Raw genomic sequence first — 16,678 nt, 5'->3', positions numbered from 1 at the left:
CCCGGTGCATGGAGCCTGCTTCTCCCTCTGCCTGTGTCTCTGCCTCTCTCTCTCTCTCTATGTGACTATCATAAATAAACAAACAAACAAACAAACAAATAAATAAATAAATAAATAAATGGAAATCTCTCTGGTTCATTCTCTCTAGTCTTATAGGGTAGAACAAGGGTTAGTCACCTAGTTGCGCTGTTTGGGGCTTCTTAGTAGACTTTGAGCTAAACCCCCCCCCATTTTTTTTTTAAATTATTTTATAAAGTAAGCTCTACATCTAATGTGGGGCTTGAACTCATGACCTCCAAGATCGAGAGTCGTATGTTCTACTGACTGAGCCAGCCAGATGTACCGCCCCTCCCCACAACCTCTCATTTTCACTTCAGTGATCAACTGCCTTCCAAAGTCTCTAGGTACCATGGTGCCTTTCTGGGATTTGGAAAGACCAGGTAGCCTTGCCCATGTCAACAATACATTCTCAGGAACTTAGGTTTTGGTTTCTTCCTTCACCTAAGTCTGTAAGGGTAGGGGTAGTATTTGCCACATCAGAGTCCAATGCAATATCTGGCCCCAAAGGAACACTTAACAGATGTTTGTTGAAGGTCTAGCTAAGTGAATTGAAGTGAGCACAACTTTCCAAGCAATAATCTCTTCATCTGCAAAGTTGGCACAGTCATCCCTGACTGTAATTTCACAGTGTTACAGTGAATATCAAATAGAGAAAACATACGAAAAGGCTTAGTAATAATGTAAAAAAAAAAAAAAAACAAACAATGTAGCTTGGTTTTTGGACCAACAAGTGATTTTATGCCACTACAATATATATTTTATTAGAATTTTCATTTTCTTATTTTTTTAAGATTTTTTTTTTTAACAAATACAGCATTTTTTTTTTTTTTAAATTTATGACAGGCACACAGTGAGAGAGAGAGAGGCAGAGACACAGGCAGAGGGAGAAGCAGGCTCCATGCACCGGGAGCCCGATGTGGGATTCGATCCCGGGTCTCCAGGATCGCGCCCCGGGCCAAAGGTAGGCGCCAAACCACTGCGCCACCCAGGGATCCCCTTTTTTTAAGATTTTATTTATTTATTCATGAGAGACACACACAGAGAGAAAGAGGCAGACACACAGGCAGAGGGAGAAGCAGGCTTCATGCAGGAAGCCTGATGTGGGACTCGATCCCGGGTCTCCAGGATCAGGCCCTGGGCGGAAGGCAGGAGCCAAACCGCTGAGCCACCCAGGGATCCCCTAGAATTTTCATTTTCTTGTATAGAACTTGTCTTTTATATCCCCATCTGGGAGAATCATTTTCTCTTTCATCTTCCACCATATCTGGTGAATCACCACTCAGCTTCCAGTCACTGTAGTAGCTCTAAGGAATCCCTCCCAAGTATGGATTCCAGAGTGATCACACTGATTTATCTTTCTCTGGGGGAGCACACTGAACAGAAGTTAGTCTTCATCTTAAGGCAGTATTTTAAATAAAATTTCATGCATATTTAATTCATTAATAAATACTTTAAGAATTCATCTATAAAAGCTGGTTCAAGTATCAGATATTTATTATCAAGAGTAAAGAAAGTATTTGTTCTAGGATTATGGAGTGAGAAATTCAATACTTTTCTTCATCTTCTCTTAGAGTGCAAGTAGGCATTAGAGGTGATGCTGGTCACGATGGAGTACGATAAATTGATAAACAGATGCCATATCTTACCCAATTCATAATCTAAAAATTACTTTTTAGGGCTTATAAACTGTCTACTTAAAATGCAACTGATTGGAGTGATTATGGACCTTAAATGAAAATATTTGACAAAAGGTATAAGGTGGTGTTGTCACCATGGGAAGAAAAAAAAAGAAAAAGTCCAAAAACATGGCCAGAACACTGTCTTTCTGTCACTTCTGCTCTTGGACTTCTTACCACACAATTCTTAATAGCCAGAAGAAAAGTGCACTTTGAAAACGTTGACCTAAAAGAAAAAGATACTAATAAGTAGCAATTGCTACAAAGACTGGCCAATTATTAACAAGAGTGAATAAAAAAATGAAACAGAAAAGGCCTCTTTCTCTATCTGGTAGATAAGCTGCAGCAGGAAGTGAAGAAGAAAGAGACAAGGTAAAGTAATTACCCAAAGTAGTATTAGTGCACTCTTGTCAAAGAATCCACCCAATAATTTCAATAATTCTTAGAATGGTCAATAATTCAAAGAAATAAATGGGTATTCAAACGGTTCAAAGAACAAAAATCTCTAGTTTTACATTCTTGCTCTATTTCCTGTATATTTAAACATTCTCATTTTTTAAGAACTCTTACTAAATTTACTTCCTTTTTCTCTCTAGGAGATTCCTGAAAGTAAGAATGTAAAGAGAGGGATGCCTGGGTGCCTCAGGGGTTGAGCATCTGCCTTCAGCTCAGGTTGTGATCCCAGGACCCTGTAACGGGCCCCCGCGTGGAGCCTGCTCTTCCCTCTACCTATGTTTGTCTGTCTCTCTCTTTCTCTCATGAATAAATAAATAAAATTTTTTTTAAAAAAAGGACAAAAATCAACATCCCTCTCAAATGAACAGGGTGCTAATTCCACTAAATATAAACTTTCTATTTCTCTCCATTCATAAAACAGACAAAGGCATTATTGTTCTCTAGTTTTATTATTTTTCAATCTTCCCAACACATGTACTATAACTCATTTTGAGATTCTTTTCAGTGCATTTCACGGCAAAAATGAACAAGGGAATCATTAAAATGGTTGTACATAAACCAGTTATTTTCTTATAATTTACAATTTGTTGAAAAAAGTTATTGTTTTGCTGTTTTCATCCTATTAACCTCTTCAATAAAACACAATTTATCAGAGCACAACGCTTAAACTTCTTATGATGATGAAAGAGATACAGTCACCTACGTGGCTGATGAATAACAGGTATGTTACACACAATGATTGGAAGACCACATCAGAAGAAACAGAGTAAGGCACCACTCTTGGAAAATTAAGGTAGCTTGCAGTAACAAGTGTTGAGCACCATAAGTAGGTGCTCAATAAATACTTGAATGAATGATGAAAGCCATAATTAGCACTATCCTTTTAATTGCCAGCAATTCTTCAACTTCAATAAAATACTTACTGGAAAAAAAAATTTGTACCTGAATACAACTTCCTGATATCTTATTTCATATTCTTTCTTCAGCATTTGAGTTTCCTTGAAAAGAGAACCATACCATACATGCACTCAGCCATCTATGTAACTTCTGAATTACTGACAAATATGAATAGTTGTTTCAAATTTGAGTGAACAGAGGTAAGATGAAGCATACTTATCCAGAGGGATAGCACATAATACTGGATATTAACCTACAAGTGGAAAAAAAGGTAAGGAAAAAAAGTAACAGTTTTATTTTTTAATGTCTGCATGTTCTTTAATGCCTCAGTTTTTGAGAAAGGCCAAAATCTCATCATATTGACATGAACACATTTAAAAAAATTGTCTCTCAAGTGTAGTATTTAATAAAACTAGGTATTGAAAAATGTTCTGAAATTTTTCAAGTCAATGTTGTTTTCAAGTATATTAAAATGCTCAGAAGAAAAAAATTCTCCATGGTTATAATTCTAATCAATTTATAAATATACTTTTTAAAAGAGAGTTCCAACAGAGGTGGATAATGGATAAGCTCCTCAGACACAGGCACACAGTCTCTCTGAAGGAATAGAATGCCTTGTTACTACAACCTGGTTGACTCTTTTAACACTGATTTCAGGCACAATGGCTGAATCCACTTCTGGGTCATCGTCCTCCTCCTCCTCTTGGTTTGTTTGTAAGAGTAGTGAATACTTCAGTTACTGACAGAAAGCAAAGCACAAACTCTGAAAGAGACTTCACTTTTCACTATAAAGAAATAAAAAAATCACTGAGTTCTCGCTGTTGTGTGTATCTGCCACCCCCATGTGAAAATGGGGGGTTCAAACTTAGCTTTAGGAGCAGGGACTGGATAAAAGATTAATCACCTAAGAATTCACGTGAAAGGTTTTCAGATGATATTGCTCGTATCACATGAACAGACTGGTGAGGCCCATCGTGCTTCTTCAACACTTTGGTCTTGCTGCAGTTCTACGGTGCCCTAGTAGGTACATTCGTGTTTAGCTAGATTGAGTCTGTGCAATCAGGAAGCAGGTCACTCAGTGCAATGACTCCGTTCTCAGAGGGTTTAGGGTAAACAGAGAGGAAGTTCATTTGGTCGAGTCTTAGATAGTGGGTGTCACTCTGCTGGTTGTGTTGTTGGAATTATTTTCCACAGGGGTTTATGATAAACCCAGCCATCACCCTGAAACAAGTAGAAAAGTAAATTAAAGAGCTAGCTGTTTAATACCTTCACAATCGGTAACCCAAACTAGAAGCAACACCTTCACTGGCGTGGAATTCTACTCTCACACTTAAGTTTTTTGTGACAGGGAAAAAACAAATCTCTGTGCTTAGGACATTAAATAATGCCGTTGGTTTAGCTAGGATTAGGGGAGAAGTTCTGGTCTGGGGGCACCTTAGTCGATGCCCCATGATCACTTTTTTTTGCAATAGTCATTTGTAGCAGTTCTGCCAATTTTGCCAAGACAATGCAGTCTGAGCCTCACTCACAGAGTGACCAGCAGAAGGCAAGTGGAGCACAAAGAAACGGTCATCAAGGTACTAGCTGTTCCCTCCACCTCATCTGGCATCTCTAGTATCTGAATATTGTTTTCTAGTTCGTTCCTGACTTTACTCCCCTCAGTTTTCCCTGGCTCCTGTGAATAGAAAGATACTGCAAGGAATTAAAGTTAGAGTCAGAGAATGAACTACAACCAGGAGAAGACCAAGTGAGGAAAAGAAACGCATGAAGCCAGATCTTGGGCTGCAGGACTTGATACAGACTGGAGTTCAGTCTTCACTGGACTAGGCGAACAAAGTCAGATCTGAGCCTCTCCTTAGCTTGTAGCTCCTTCAATTTATTTACATTTAATATATATATATATATATACACAAACATATATTTACATTAAATATATATATATATCATATATATTATATATATATGATTTTATTTATTCTTGACTAGGACTCATACATGGCCTACTGAGCCCAATTTTAGCAAAGAATCCTAAGCCAGTTTACCAAGAATCTCCTCTACCCCAAATCCTCAATTTCAAAACTCCTCCTCTCCCACCCCCATCCTTGACATCTAACCAAGATTCTTTTTCACCCACTCCCTCGCATTTCCATTTGTCCCTCTACCCAGAGCTGAGTTCTATCCCTCTTATCTATTACAATAGTCCTAAATGAAGATTTCCTTGATGTTTCTAAAAAGTATCAAGATAATTTTTCTTTAATAATAGCAACCATAAGGTTTATATTAAATCACCTGGCTTCTCAACTCCTATAGTACTGATCTTTGAAAAAAATGTCACCTAATCACATCACAGAATGCTAGACTGGTAATGTTCTATCTGTCCAAGAATAAATGAGAAGTAGCAACTTTAAATGTCATGCTATTAGCAAGAATTGGGGTGCCTATCTTATAAAATTTCATAAATTGTATCTTTTTCTTTTTTTTAAAGATTTTATCCTTAAGGAATTTTTGTGCCCAACGTTGGGCTGCACCAAACTGAGCTAGCCAGGCACCCTCCTATCTTTCAGCCATTACAGCACCCTGCTCTTGGACCTCAGAATTCTCTTCTAATGATTTACAGAGGTCCTCGCTTAGAAATTCTTCTCCTAGAATCTGCTCCTGGTACATCTGTTTTCTTCAAAATGAAAAACTCCAAAGTTATCAGATTATAACTTTGAAGAATCATTAAGAAGTTTTATTTTTTCATATGAAAGAGTAGATATGTAAAGTACTTTCCCTTTATTATTCCTACCCATGAAAATGGCCAGTATTTGTAATACCCAATGATTAGAAAAATGAAGGTAATGGAGCTACTATAATAAACTACGGATTTTTAAAGTTAGTAACTATGCAAAAATCAAGATCAAAATACTTTTTGCAAATTCCTTCCTAATAGACCACTATTAAAACTCAGTGGGCTCTTTGAGACTTGGCTATTGACAAGAAAACCTTGTTATCCTCTTTAAGTAATCTCTATACCCAATGTGGGGCTTGAACTCACAAACCCGAGATTGAGAGTTGCATGCTCTTCTGACCGAGCCAGTCAGATGCCTCTGACAAGAAAACTTTTCTTGACATCAGCTCTGGTCTGCTATTCACCTTACTCTGAATTCTACCAGAAAGTAATAACCAAAACAAGTATCTTTACATTTAGATAATATTCCAGAAATTATTTAGTCCAGCTGCAAAATCAGTGCATCAACGCCTTCGCCATAAATCATGGTCTCATACAGGACTAACAATGTATTACTATAAAATGTACTCCCTTATTATTATTGGGTATTTTTGACTGTTGTACAATTTCTTCTTATGCTAAGTTCAAAACTCCAGGTAGGTTGGACCTACCTCGGGACTGCTACAATCGGATAAAAAATTTCTACATGATACAGCACACATATCCAAAGGTCACAACAAATGGCCCTAATTTTTTGTTTCCTAGGCTAAACATCCATTTTATTCTTTTTTTTTCTTTAAATGTTGCAAGGAGTCTAGCCACTTTACTACTCTTTGTGTAGCTAATTAAGTTTCTTGTCTCCCTTTAAAACGTGTTCTCTGGAAGTGAACAGAGTTTCAGTGTGGTTCAAAAGACAATAAATTACAAATTGTACATTCTATTACTGTGATTGGAGACTATGTTAGTTTAGCATTTTTCTTTGTGACCAATTTAATCCCGAAATCTACTTCATCTGAACTGCTGGTAAATGATTTTACTTTGGCAAATTGTGAAAAGCTCATGAAATAGCACATGGTTAAGCTGGTCTTATTTTAGAAATAAAGATGTACAAGTGATAACAATTCAAGAAAGCCAAATTAAGACTTTCACACCAACTAGAATGGGTATAATGGGTATAAGGCAGGCAATAACAAGTAAGCTAAAGTTTTCCCTAAATAGATACTGAGTTTTAGTCTGAAGACCTGTAGAACAAACCTCTTTAATAAAATATTTGGTTTTCCAGGGTGTGCCTGTTTCAGTCCGATGCCTTTCTTCGGTCCTCTGGCGCTCTTCCAGGGTATGTTTATGCTCTGTGGCTTTATCAATCTCAGATTCCCTCAGAGAGTCTGTTACATTTTTCCACAATCGCCTATAATTAGAAATACCACACATCTTATAAGCATTCTTTTAAAAAAAGATAATTAAATAGAACTGATACCCTTGAAATTAACAATAATTTTTTAAGATTATGTTTCCTGAATCAGATATATAATTTCATATTTATGAGTTATAAGAACACTGATACTATGGTGCTGATACTAATGTCCAAGATGCTGCTGCCTCTGCTTTTTCTTTACAAATTAAAAATAGGGCAGCCTGGGTGGCTCAGCAGTTTAGCGCCACCTTCAGCCCAGGGCATGATCCTGGAGTCCAGGAATCGAGTCCCACATCGGGCTCCCTGCATGGAGTCAGCTTCTCCCACTGCCTGTGCCTCTGCCTCTCTCTGTTTCTCATGAATAAATAAAATCTTTAAAAAAAAATAACTTGTGTTTTTCCAAGTTATAGAAAGATTTTTATCTTTAAGAAACTTAGGAAGTAATAAGCAAAAAGATAAAATACATTTTTTTTTTTTTTATTTATTTATGATAGTCACAGAGAGAGAGAGAGAGGCAGAGACATAGGCAGAGGGAGAAGCAGGCTCCATGCACCGGGAGCCCGACGTGGGATTCGATCCCGGGTCTCCAGGATCGCGCCCTGGGCCAAAGGCAGGCGCCAAACCGCTGCGCCACCCAGGGATCCCCTAAAATACATTTTTTAAAGGCTGAAAGGTAGGAGACAACTTCTACTTTTGGACATGATGAAATAATAGGGACCACACTTACCCTCCTGCCTTTAATCAGCTAGAAAACCAGACAAAATATATTGAAATGACAGAAGCTGCAGACAGTGAGCAAAAGGCAGCACAGGACAGTGATTCCTTAAGTAGGGAAATAAATGAGGGGAGTTCTATGGGTGTTCCAACTCACTGGCCAGAGTTTATAGGCACAGAAGAGGGAGGAAAGCTCAACCCCAAGCAAAAGAAAACTAAGACAACTCTTTAGGAGAAAGAATAGTCTGCTCAACAAATGGTGCTGGGACAAATGGATATCTACAAGCAAAAAGAGGAACTTAGACCCTTACCTCATAATAAAACTTTTACAAGAAGATATAGGAGAAAATCTTTGAGTCTGGATTAGGCAAAGATTTCTTAGTATAACATCAAAACCACAATCCATAAAAGAAAACCATGACTATTTCATATCACAAAAAAATAAAAACCTTATACTGAAATAAAACACTAAAAAAATTTTAAAGTGAGCACAGGCAAGGAGGAAATATCTGCAAAACACATATCCAATAAGGGATTTGTATCCAGAATTCATGAAGAACTCCAACACAAGACAATCACACATTTCACCAAAGAAGATACAAAAATGGGTAATTAATTAGCATGTGAAAATATATTTGATATAATTAGTCATTTGGAATATGTGAATTAAAACCATAATAAGACTTTCACACCAACTAGAATGGGTATAATGGGTATAAGGCAGGCAACAGCAAATGTTGATAAGGATGTGGAGAACTGGGACACTTACACATTGATGGCAGGAATATAAAATGGTATAGCCATTTTGGAAAATAGTTTGGCAATTCCTGAAAAGTTAAATGTAAAACTTCTGACAATCCAGCAATTGCACTTTCACATATTTACCCAGAAAATGAAGACATATCCACCTAAAGATTTGCATGAGAATGTTCATAGTGGTATTAATCATTATGTCCAAAACTGGCAATGTCCATCAATTGGTGAATGGATAGAGAGAATGTGGTTCTAGTCAATGGAATACTTTTCAGCAATAAAAAAAAAAAAAGAACTACTTATACATATCATATCATAGATGAACCTCAAAAGCATTATGCTAAGTGAAAGAAGCCAGGCACAAGATATCACATACTATATGATTCCATTTATCTGAAGTGTCCAGAAAAGGCAAATTTATAGAGACAGAGAGTAGGTTCCCTGAGACTGGGGGGAAGAGGAGTGGAAGGGACATTAACTGTAAATAGGAATGAGGGATCTTATGGCAGGATGAAGATTGTGAAAAACTGATTTAAGGTGATGACTGCACTGCTCAGAAAAGTTCCTAGAAATCACTGAATTACACACTTGAAACAGGTAAATTTTATAATATGAAAATACCTCTTGATAAAGCTTTCAAGTGGCAATTTTAGTATTAAAGTAGAATTCAAAGCAAGAACTATAACCAGGGATAATGAAGGTCATTTCATAATGCCATGTGTCTGTGCATCAAGAGGACATACAATCCCAAATGTACATGCTCCTAATACAGGTTTCAAATAACATGAAGACTTATATAACTACAAAGAGAAATATTCAATTATAATTGGTAATTTCAATAACTCATCTCAACTGATAGAACAAGTACACAGAAAATTAGTATGACACAGAGTTCTAGAAAAATACTATCAACCCACTTGAGCTAACTGATGTTTACACAATACTGTCACCTAACATCAACAGAACAACATTCTTGTCAAGTGCACTTGAAACATTTACCAAGACAGAATGAATTCAGAGTCATAAAACAAAGCCCAATAATATGAAGGATTAAACCACACCAAGTATATCCTTTGAACAAAATTAAATTAAATTAAAAATTAATAACGGGAAGATATCTAGAAAATATCCAAATATTTGGAAATTAAATAATATATTACTAAATAACTTCATGAGTCCAAAAAAAAATCACAAGGAAAATCAGAAAACACATATCAAAAGTTCAAAAGTTGTGAGATATAAAGCAGACTTAGAGAGAAATATATTAAATATTTATATTAGGAAAGAAGAAAAACCGAAGGCCTCATCAGGGGTCAAACTATGGCTGGCTACTCATTTTTTTTTTAATATTTTATTTATTTATTCATGATAGAGAGAGATAGGAGAAGCAGGCCCCATTCCGGGAGCCCGACGCGGGACTCGATCCGGGGACTCCAGGACCGCGCTCTGGGCCAAAGGCAGGCGCCAAACCACCGAGCCACTCAAGGATTCCCCTGGCTACTCATTTTTGTGAAAAAATTTTTATTGTAACATATGTTAGTTTTTCCATCTATCCTTCCACTGTCTGTGGCTGCTTTCATCTTCAGTAGCAGAGCTGAGTAGCTGTGGTAGAGGCTATCTGGTCCAATAGGCCTAAAATATTTGCTCTCTAGCCTATTAAAGTTTGCTGATCCCTGATCTAAGCTTCCCTTTCAAGTAATTAGAAAAAGAAAAAGCAAATAAAGAGGAAATAAAAAAGAACAAATCAATGAGTAAGAATATAGAAATACAGAAAAAGCCCAATGAAACCAAAAACTGGTTCTTTGAATAAAATTAATTATTTAATCCTTTAATAAATAATCCTAATCAAAACCTTTAATCACATTAATCAGGAAAAAATATTACCAACATAAAGAATGAAATTAGGGACATCACTAAGATCCTACACATGTTAAAACAAAACTAAGAAAGTATGATAAACTATATGCCAATAAATTTGACAAATTAGATGAAATGAATCAATTCCTTAAAGACACACTACCACCTTTTACTCAAAAAGAAAGACAATCTCAGTATCCCTATCAAGATACTGAATTGTAGTTAAAAATCCCCTCAAAAGAAACAGGCCAATATCCCCCATGAATGTAAATATAAATCCTTAATAAAAAATCCAGCATTCTTTTTTTTTTTGTCTGCTTTAATAATAGCTGGATTCTTACAACTGTTTCTACATTCAATTTGTTCTATTATTTTAGTTAAAGTATATAAAGAAAATCTAGGGGCACCTGGGTGGCAGTGGGTTAAGTGCCCCAATAAAAAGAAATCTTAAAATCTGGCCTCAGGACGCCTGGGTGGCTCAGTGGTTGTGCATCTGCCTTCAGCTCAGGGCGTGATCCCAGTCTCTGGATCGCATCCCACATCGGGCTCCTTGCATGAAGCCTGCTTCTCCCTCTGCCTATGTCTCTGACTCTCTTTCTGTGTCTCTCATGCATAAATAAATAAAATCTTTAAATACAGAAAAGAAAATCAGAAATCTGGCCTCACACCAAATACACAGTTGGAGAAGAGGATATTTTAACCTATTTTTCAAGTAATTTCATTCTTTGGTATTATATCAGATTTAGCAGGTGGTATGTATGTATGTATGTATGTATGTATTGAGAGAGAGAGAGAGAGAGAGAGAGAGAGAGAGAGAGAGAGAGAGAATATCTTAAGCAGACTACTCTGTGCCGGGTGGAGGCCTTATGCAGGGATCAGTATCACAACCCTGAGATAGTGACCTGAGCAGAAATCCAAGAGTCCAATGCTTAACTGAACTAAGACACCCAGGTGCCTCAGGCGGTAGTTTTTTAAAGGTTGCCTGCAATGTGGAAACTGAAAGATATCAATGAATTTTTTATATTGTGCTACATGGAAATTCGCTGGACTAATTGGCATCCTGACTGGATATTTCTTTTAATTTAAAGGTAATTAACACACAATGCAGTACTGGGGTAGAATTCAGTGATTCATCACTTAATTAACAACACCCAGTGCTCATCATAACAAGCACCCTCCTTAATACCCATCATTCATCTAGCCCACACTCCACCAACCTCCCTCCACCAACTCTGTTTGCTCTCTTATCGTTCTGTCTCCTATGGCATGTTTCCCTTTCTCCTCTTCTTTTCCCCCTTCCTGTAAGTTCATCTGTTTTCTTTCTTAAATTCCACATGAGTTAGAGCATATGGCATCTTTCTCTGATTTATTTCACTTAGCATAATACACTCTAACTCCATTCACATCATTGCAAATGGTAAGATTTCATTATTTATGATACCTGAGTAATGTTCCATTATAGATATCTACTTAGATAGCTGGACATCTATATCACACCTTTATCCATTCATCTTGACTAGATTTTTGAATGGATCTTGAATGATTCTGTAACATCATTATTCATTTGAAAAATAATCTCTCAAAAAAAAGAAAGAAAGAAAGAAAGAAAGAAAGAAAGAAAGAAAGAAAGAAAGAAAGAAAAAAAGAAAAATAATCTCTTAGGAGATCCCTGCGTGGCTCAGCGGTTTAGCGCCTGCCTTTGGCCCAGGGCAGGATCCTGGAGTCCTGGGATCGAGAGTCCCATGTCAGGCTCCCTGCATGGAGCCTGCTTCTGCCTCTGCTTGTGTCTCTACCTCTCTCTCTCTCTCTCTGTCTCTCATGGATAAATAAAATCTTAAAAAGAAAAAAGAAAAATAATCTCTCAGATGTTGACATTTTATTATGTAATATATAAAAAAAAAAAATCACATTCATTACTATCATCACCAATCTCACCAGAAAACTTTACTTGGGAAGCTTTCATACTCATGTGGCAGATACAAGTTCTCCAAAAATCTGATTTTTGCCTTGAAGCTTAAATAGTTTTTCCAGTTTAATTGAGATATAATTGACCTACAGCGCTGTTACGTAAGTTCAAGATGTACCGCGTAATAAGTTAACTTACATATACTGTGAAATAGCTACCACAGTGAGTTTAGTTAACATCCATCATTACATACAAATACAAAAGAAAAAAGCTTTTTCCCCCTTGTGATTAGAGTTCTTAGGATCTACTCTTCTAACAACTTTCAAATATACCACATTGTAATGCTAGCCGTAGACATATTGTACACTATATCCTTCAGTACTTGTTTATCTTATAACTGGAAGCTTATACCTTTTGATCATCCTCATCCAATTCTTCCAGTCTCCATCCCCCTATCTCTGGTAACCTCAAATCTGATCTCTTTTCCATGAGGTTTTTATTTTGCCTAGATTTACACATAAGTGAGATCATACAGTATTTTTCTCTTTCTCTGACTAGCAGAATACCCTCAAGGTCCATCCATGTTGTCACAAATGGCAAGATTTCCTTCTTTTTAAGGGTTGAATAAAATTCCATATTGTGTATATATACTACAATTTTTTTTAAGTATAAAAAAAAATTTTTTAGTAGTCTCTATACCCAACATGGGGTTCAGCTTACAATCCTAAGATTAAGAGTCACATGCTCTTCCAACTCAGCTAGCCAGGCATCCCTATATACTACATCTTCCTATCCATTCATCTGTTGACAGACACTTAAGCTGTTTCCATCAATCCATCCAGCCATCCACCCACCCATCCATTTATTTATTTTCCACTTTCTCCCCTCTTCTTCCTTTACTTTTTAAAATATTTTAAACTTGGGGATCCCTGGATGGTTCAGCGGTTTAGTGCCTGCCTTTGGCCCAGGGCATGGTCCTGGAGTCCCAGGATCAAGTCCCACATCAGGCTCCTGCATGGAGTCTGCTTCTCCCTCTGCCTGTGTCCCAGCCCCTCTCTCTCTCTCTCTCTCTCTCTCTCTCTCTCTCTCTCTCTCTCTCTCTCTCTGCCTTCGGCTCGGGGCATGATCTGGGATTGAGTCCTGCATCAAGCTCCCTGCAAGGAGCCTGCTTCTCCCTCTGCCTGTGTGTCTCTGCCACTCTGTGTGTCTCTCATGAATGAATGAATGAATGAATGTTTAAAAACAAAACAAAACTTAGCATCTTATACAAATACACGTACATGCGTGAAGAATACAATGACTACCTGTACAGTTGTAAGCTACTGCATGATTACTGCTAAACTCAGCAGTGCTACCCACCACTGCTTATGCAACACCAATGCAAGTGCCAACAGAGTGAAAGGGCAAATAACATCTTAGCATTATTATGAAAATAAAATTGAACTTGTAAGCCTCCTGAAAATCTCAAGGACAGCTGAGGATCCACAGACCAAACCTTAAGAACCTCTCCTTTAAAAAAAAAAAAAAAAAAAAAAAGAACCTCTCCTTTTGATTCACTGTACAGTACCTAAAACTCATTTTGCATTCTATGTTAACCATACTGGAATTCAAATAAAAAGAACGTCTCCTTTAAGATAAATCCCTATAAGAAGAATTTTCCGTAATCCTTACTGTTTTATTTCTTGATGATCTGAGTCTTTGGTTAATGTATATTTAATCCCTTTACACATATAATTATAAATGGTTACTTCTAGTTGTATTATCTTACGTTCAATGCTTCGTTTTTATTCCCCCCCCTTTTTTTAATTGATATGCTTGGGTGGCTCAGGGGTTGAGCATCTGCCTTTGGCTCAGGTCATGATCCCAGGGTTCTGGGATCGAGTCCTGCATCACGCTCACTGCAGGGAGCCTACTTCTCCCTTTGCCTATGTTTCTGCCTTTCTGTATCTCTCATGAATACATAAATCTCTTAAAAAAAAAAGAATAATTTGTCTTACTGTTCAGTTTATATTTCTTTAAATTCTAATTACACTGAATAATTTTTCATTCTTAGTGGGTAGTTTTTTCCCTACTTTTGAATTTCCTCTTTTTCTATTTTTCTATTGGGACGTCTTTTTGTTAATAATCTGTAAGTTTTTATGATAAAGATAGTAATACTTTGACTACAAACTGGGGAAGTGACTTGCTAATAAGGTTGCAAATTAGTGAAAAGGCTTAGATTAAGATCCAGAGTTTCTGACTCTTTCCTGGATAGATGTGAGGATGACATACCTGGATTCAAACGGATCTTGCTTCTCCAGAGGTCTTACTCTTTTCTTTGTAACTGCCAATTTAGTCAAGTCCACATACTTTGTCTCTCCATTGCTATAAGTGAACTCAAGAACACTATTCCATTCGCCTTGCACTCTGCATACCACAGTATTGGTGATGTTGTGCTTTACTTCACCTGTAACCCTAGAAGCAGGTAAAAAATAAAGATATGCTCTAATTAGTGAAATTAGGCTTTTTTTCTTAGCCTTCTGAAACCTAAAAATTCACCTTCTGAATCCTCTTTAAATGGGTTATCCAGCTTACTTCAGCTTGTCAGTGCCAAAGTCAGACTCTGTAAGTCCCATGAAAGCATACTAGATAATTTTTTTCAAAAAATTATGATAATGTCAACTTTAATCTTTTAGAAAGAATACGGGGAATAAAACTAGAGACTAAATTACCATAAATGATCACAAAGTAATTTTAAATGCTTGCTACAAACAAAACTGCAATATTAAAACTAAATAGAAATATGAAAAATATTAACATTTCTTTTTTATTACAGTTTTTAAATGTTACAATATTACAATTTAACTTTTTAAAAAGAACTAGTCCTATTTACTTAAAAGTCTGGAGTGCCTATATTTGAAGTTCTGGATATACGGATTCTGTATAAAAACCACATTAGCCTAATTTTAAATATAGAAACAGCTAAACCAGTAAGAGGTAGAAAAATTGAAAAAAAAGTATTAATATTCTCTTGCCAAAATAGAAAAATTAGGAGTACTGGTATACAAAAATTATCATCATCAACAGAGAACTCAGAGAGAACTTAAACACTACTGTTGTTGACATTTTAATTAAGAATAAGTCGTCTGGCTAGTTTATCAACAGACAGGATGCAGCTCAAATGAAGATCAGAATAAGAGGTCTAAAATTTTTTTTTAAGATTTTATTTATTTATTCAGAGAGAGAGAGAGAGAGAGAGAGAGAGGCAGAGATACAGGCAGAGGGAGAAGCAGGCTCCATGCAGGGAGCCCGACGTGGGACTGGATCCCAGGTCTCCAGGATCACACCCAGGCTGCAGGCGGTGCTAAACCGCTGCGCCACAGGGGCTGCCCAGGTCTAATTATTTTTAATGAAGCATTTTGTGTTCACTGTGGGACAAAAATAACACAGGGTCAGGTAAGAGAGAGGTTCAGGACTTCGAGAATGGCAGGCAAATGTTAGTGTCTAATCAGTGTGCCACTGACTATTGTTTATCTGGATTCAAGAGGCAATCCACCGGACCAGAGCCCACTGATTTGGGCTACAGGAAGCCTAAGTAGTGTTTGTCAGGTATAAGCCCAGGGCCTAGGAACCAGAGGGACAAGTGAAATTTAGGAAGCCCATCTATCATTTTTAGTCAGGAGAAGTTAACGAAAGGTCTGCAAAGTCAGAACTCAAGGCAGAGATGTAGGTGCCAATAAGCAAAATGATCTGAGTCAGATTTTGCAGACCGAGGTAAGAGGGGTTTGGAATCTAAGAGCAAACCAAACATCCAAAATCAAAAGTTATACGTAACGATAGTTCACTGGACACAAGGAATACCAAGACTACCAGTCTGCTTGGTTACAATACAGGTGGGAACTCAATTATACTTCAAAGCATATGAATTTATTAAAATAATTCTACTGTGAAGAGTTTCTTGCCTTACTGAATGTTTCTTGTGATGTCCATGTTTCCTCTCTGACCCCACTTGACAACATTGTTCCCTTTTTTGAAAATTTGTTTTTAACCAAACAGGATACGAGGAGATGACACTAAATACTTATCTCTTCCCTTCTCCATCCACACATACCCAGAACCAAATTCTAAGATTTAGGGACCACTTGATCTTTTCCTCACTTGATCTTTTACTCACAGCACAATCTCTCAAGTTATCATCTCCCTCACATGCCTTTCCACTGGAAAAGAGCAAACCCAGGCTCCTGTTCATGCATGCT

The 16,678-nt window shown here is 37.0% G+C and overlaps 1 protein-coding gene across 1 annotated transcript in view; it reads right to left on the bottom strand.

The window, feature by feature from the left end:
- Window positions 1–2,622: 2,622 nt before the first annotated feature.
- OSBPL11 (oxysterol binding protein like 11) overlaps window positions 2,623–16,678 on the bottom strand; it is an 87,745-nt gene continuing 73,689 nt past the window's right edge. The window contains exons 12-14 of the mRNA XM_055316342.1: window positions 14,715–14,897; window positions 7,054–7,207; window positions 2,623–4,310 (exon numbers count right to left, since the gene is read on the bottom strand). Coding sequence (XP_055172317.1) covers window positions 4,245–4,310; window positions 7,054–7,207; window positions 14,715–14,897 — 403 coding nt within the window. The 3' untranslated portion in view covers window positions 2,623–4,244. The remainder of the gene's footprint in view (window positions 4,311–7,053; window positions 7,208–14,714; window positions 14,898–16,678) is intronic.

This window comes from Nyctereutes procyonoides, unplaced genomic scaffold (assembly GCF_905146905.1).
Source record: "Nyctereutes procyonoides isolate TBG_1078 unplaced genomic scaffold, NYPRO_anot_genome, whole genome shotgun sequence".
NCBI lineage: Eukaryota > Metazoa > Chordata > Mammalia > Carnivora > Canidae > Nyctereutes > Nyctereutes procyonoides.
This window is presented reverse-complemented; position numbering and strand designations above follow the sequence as displayed.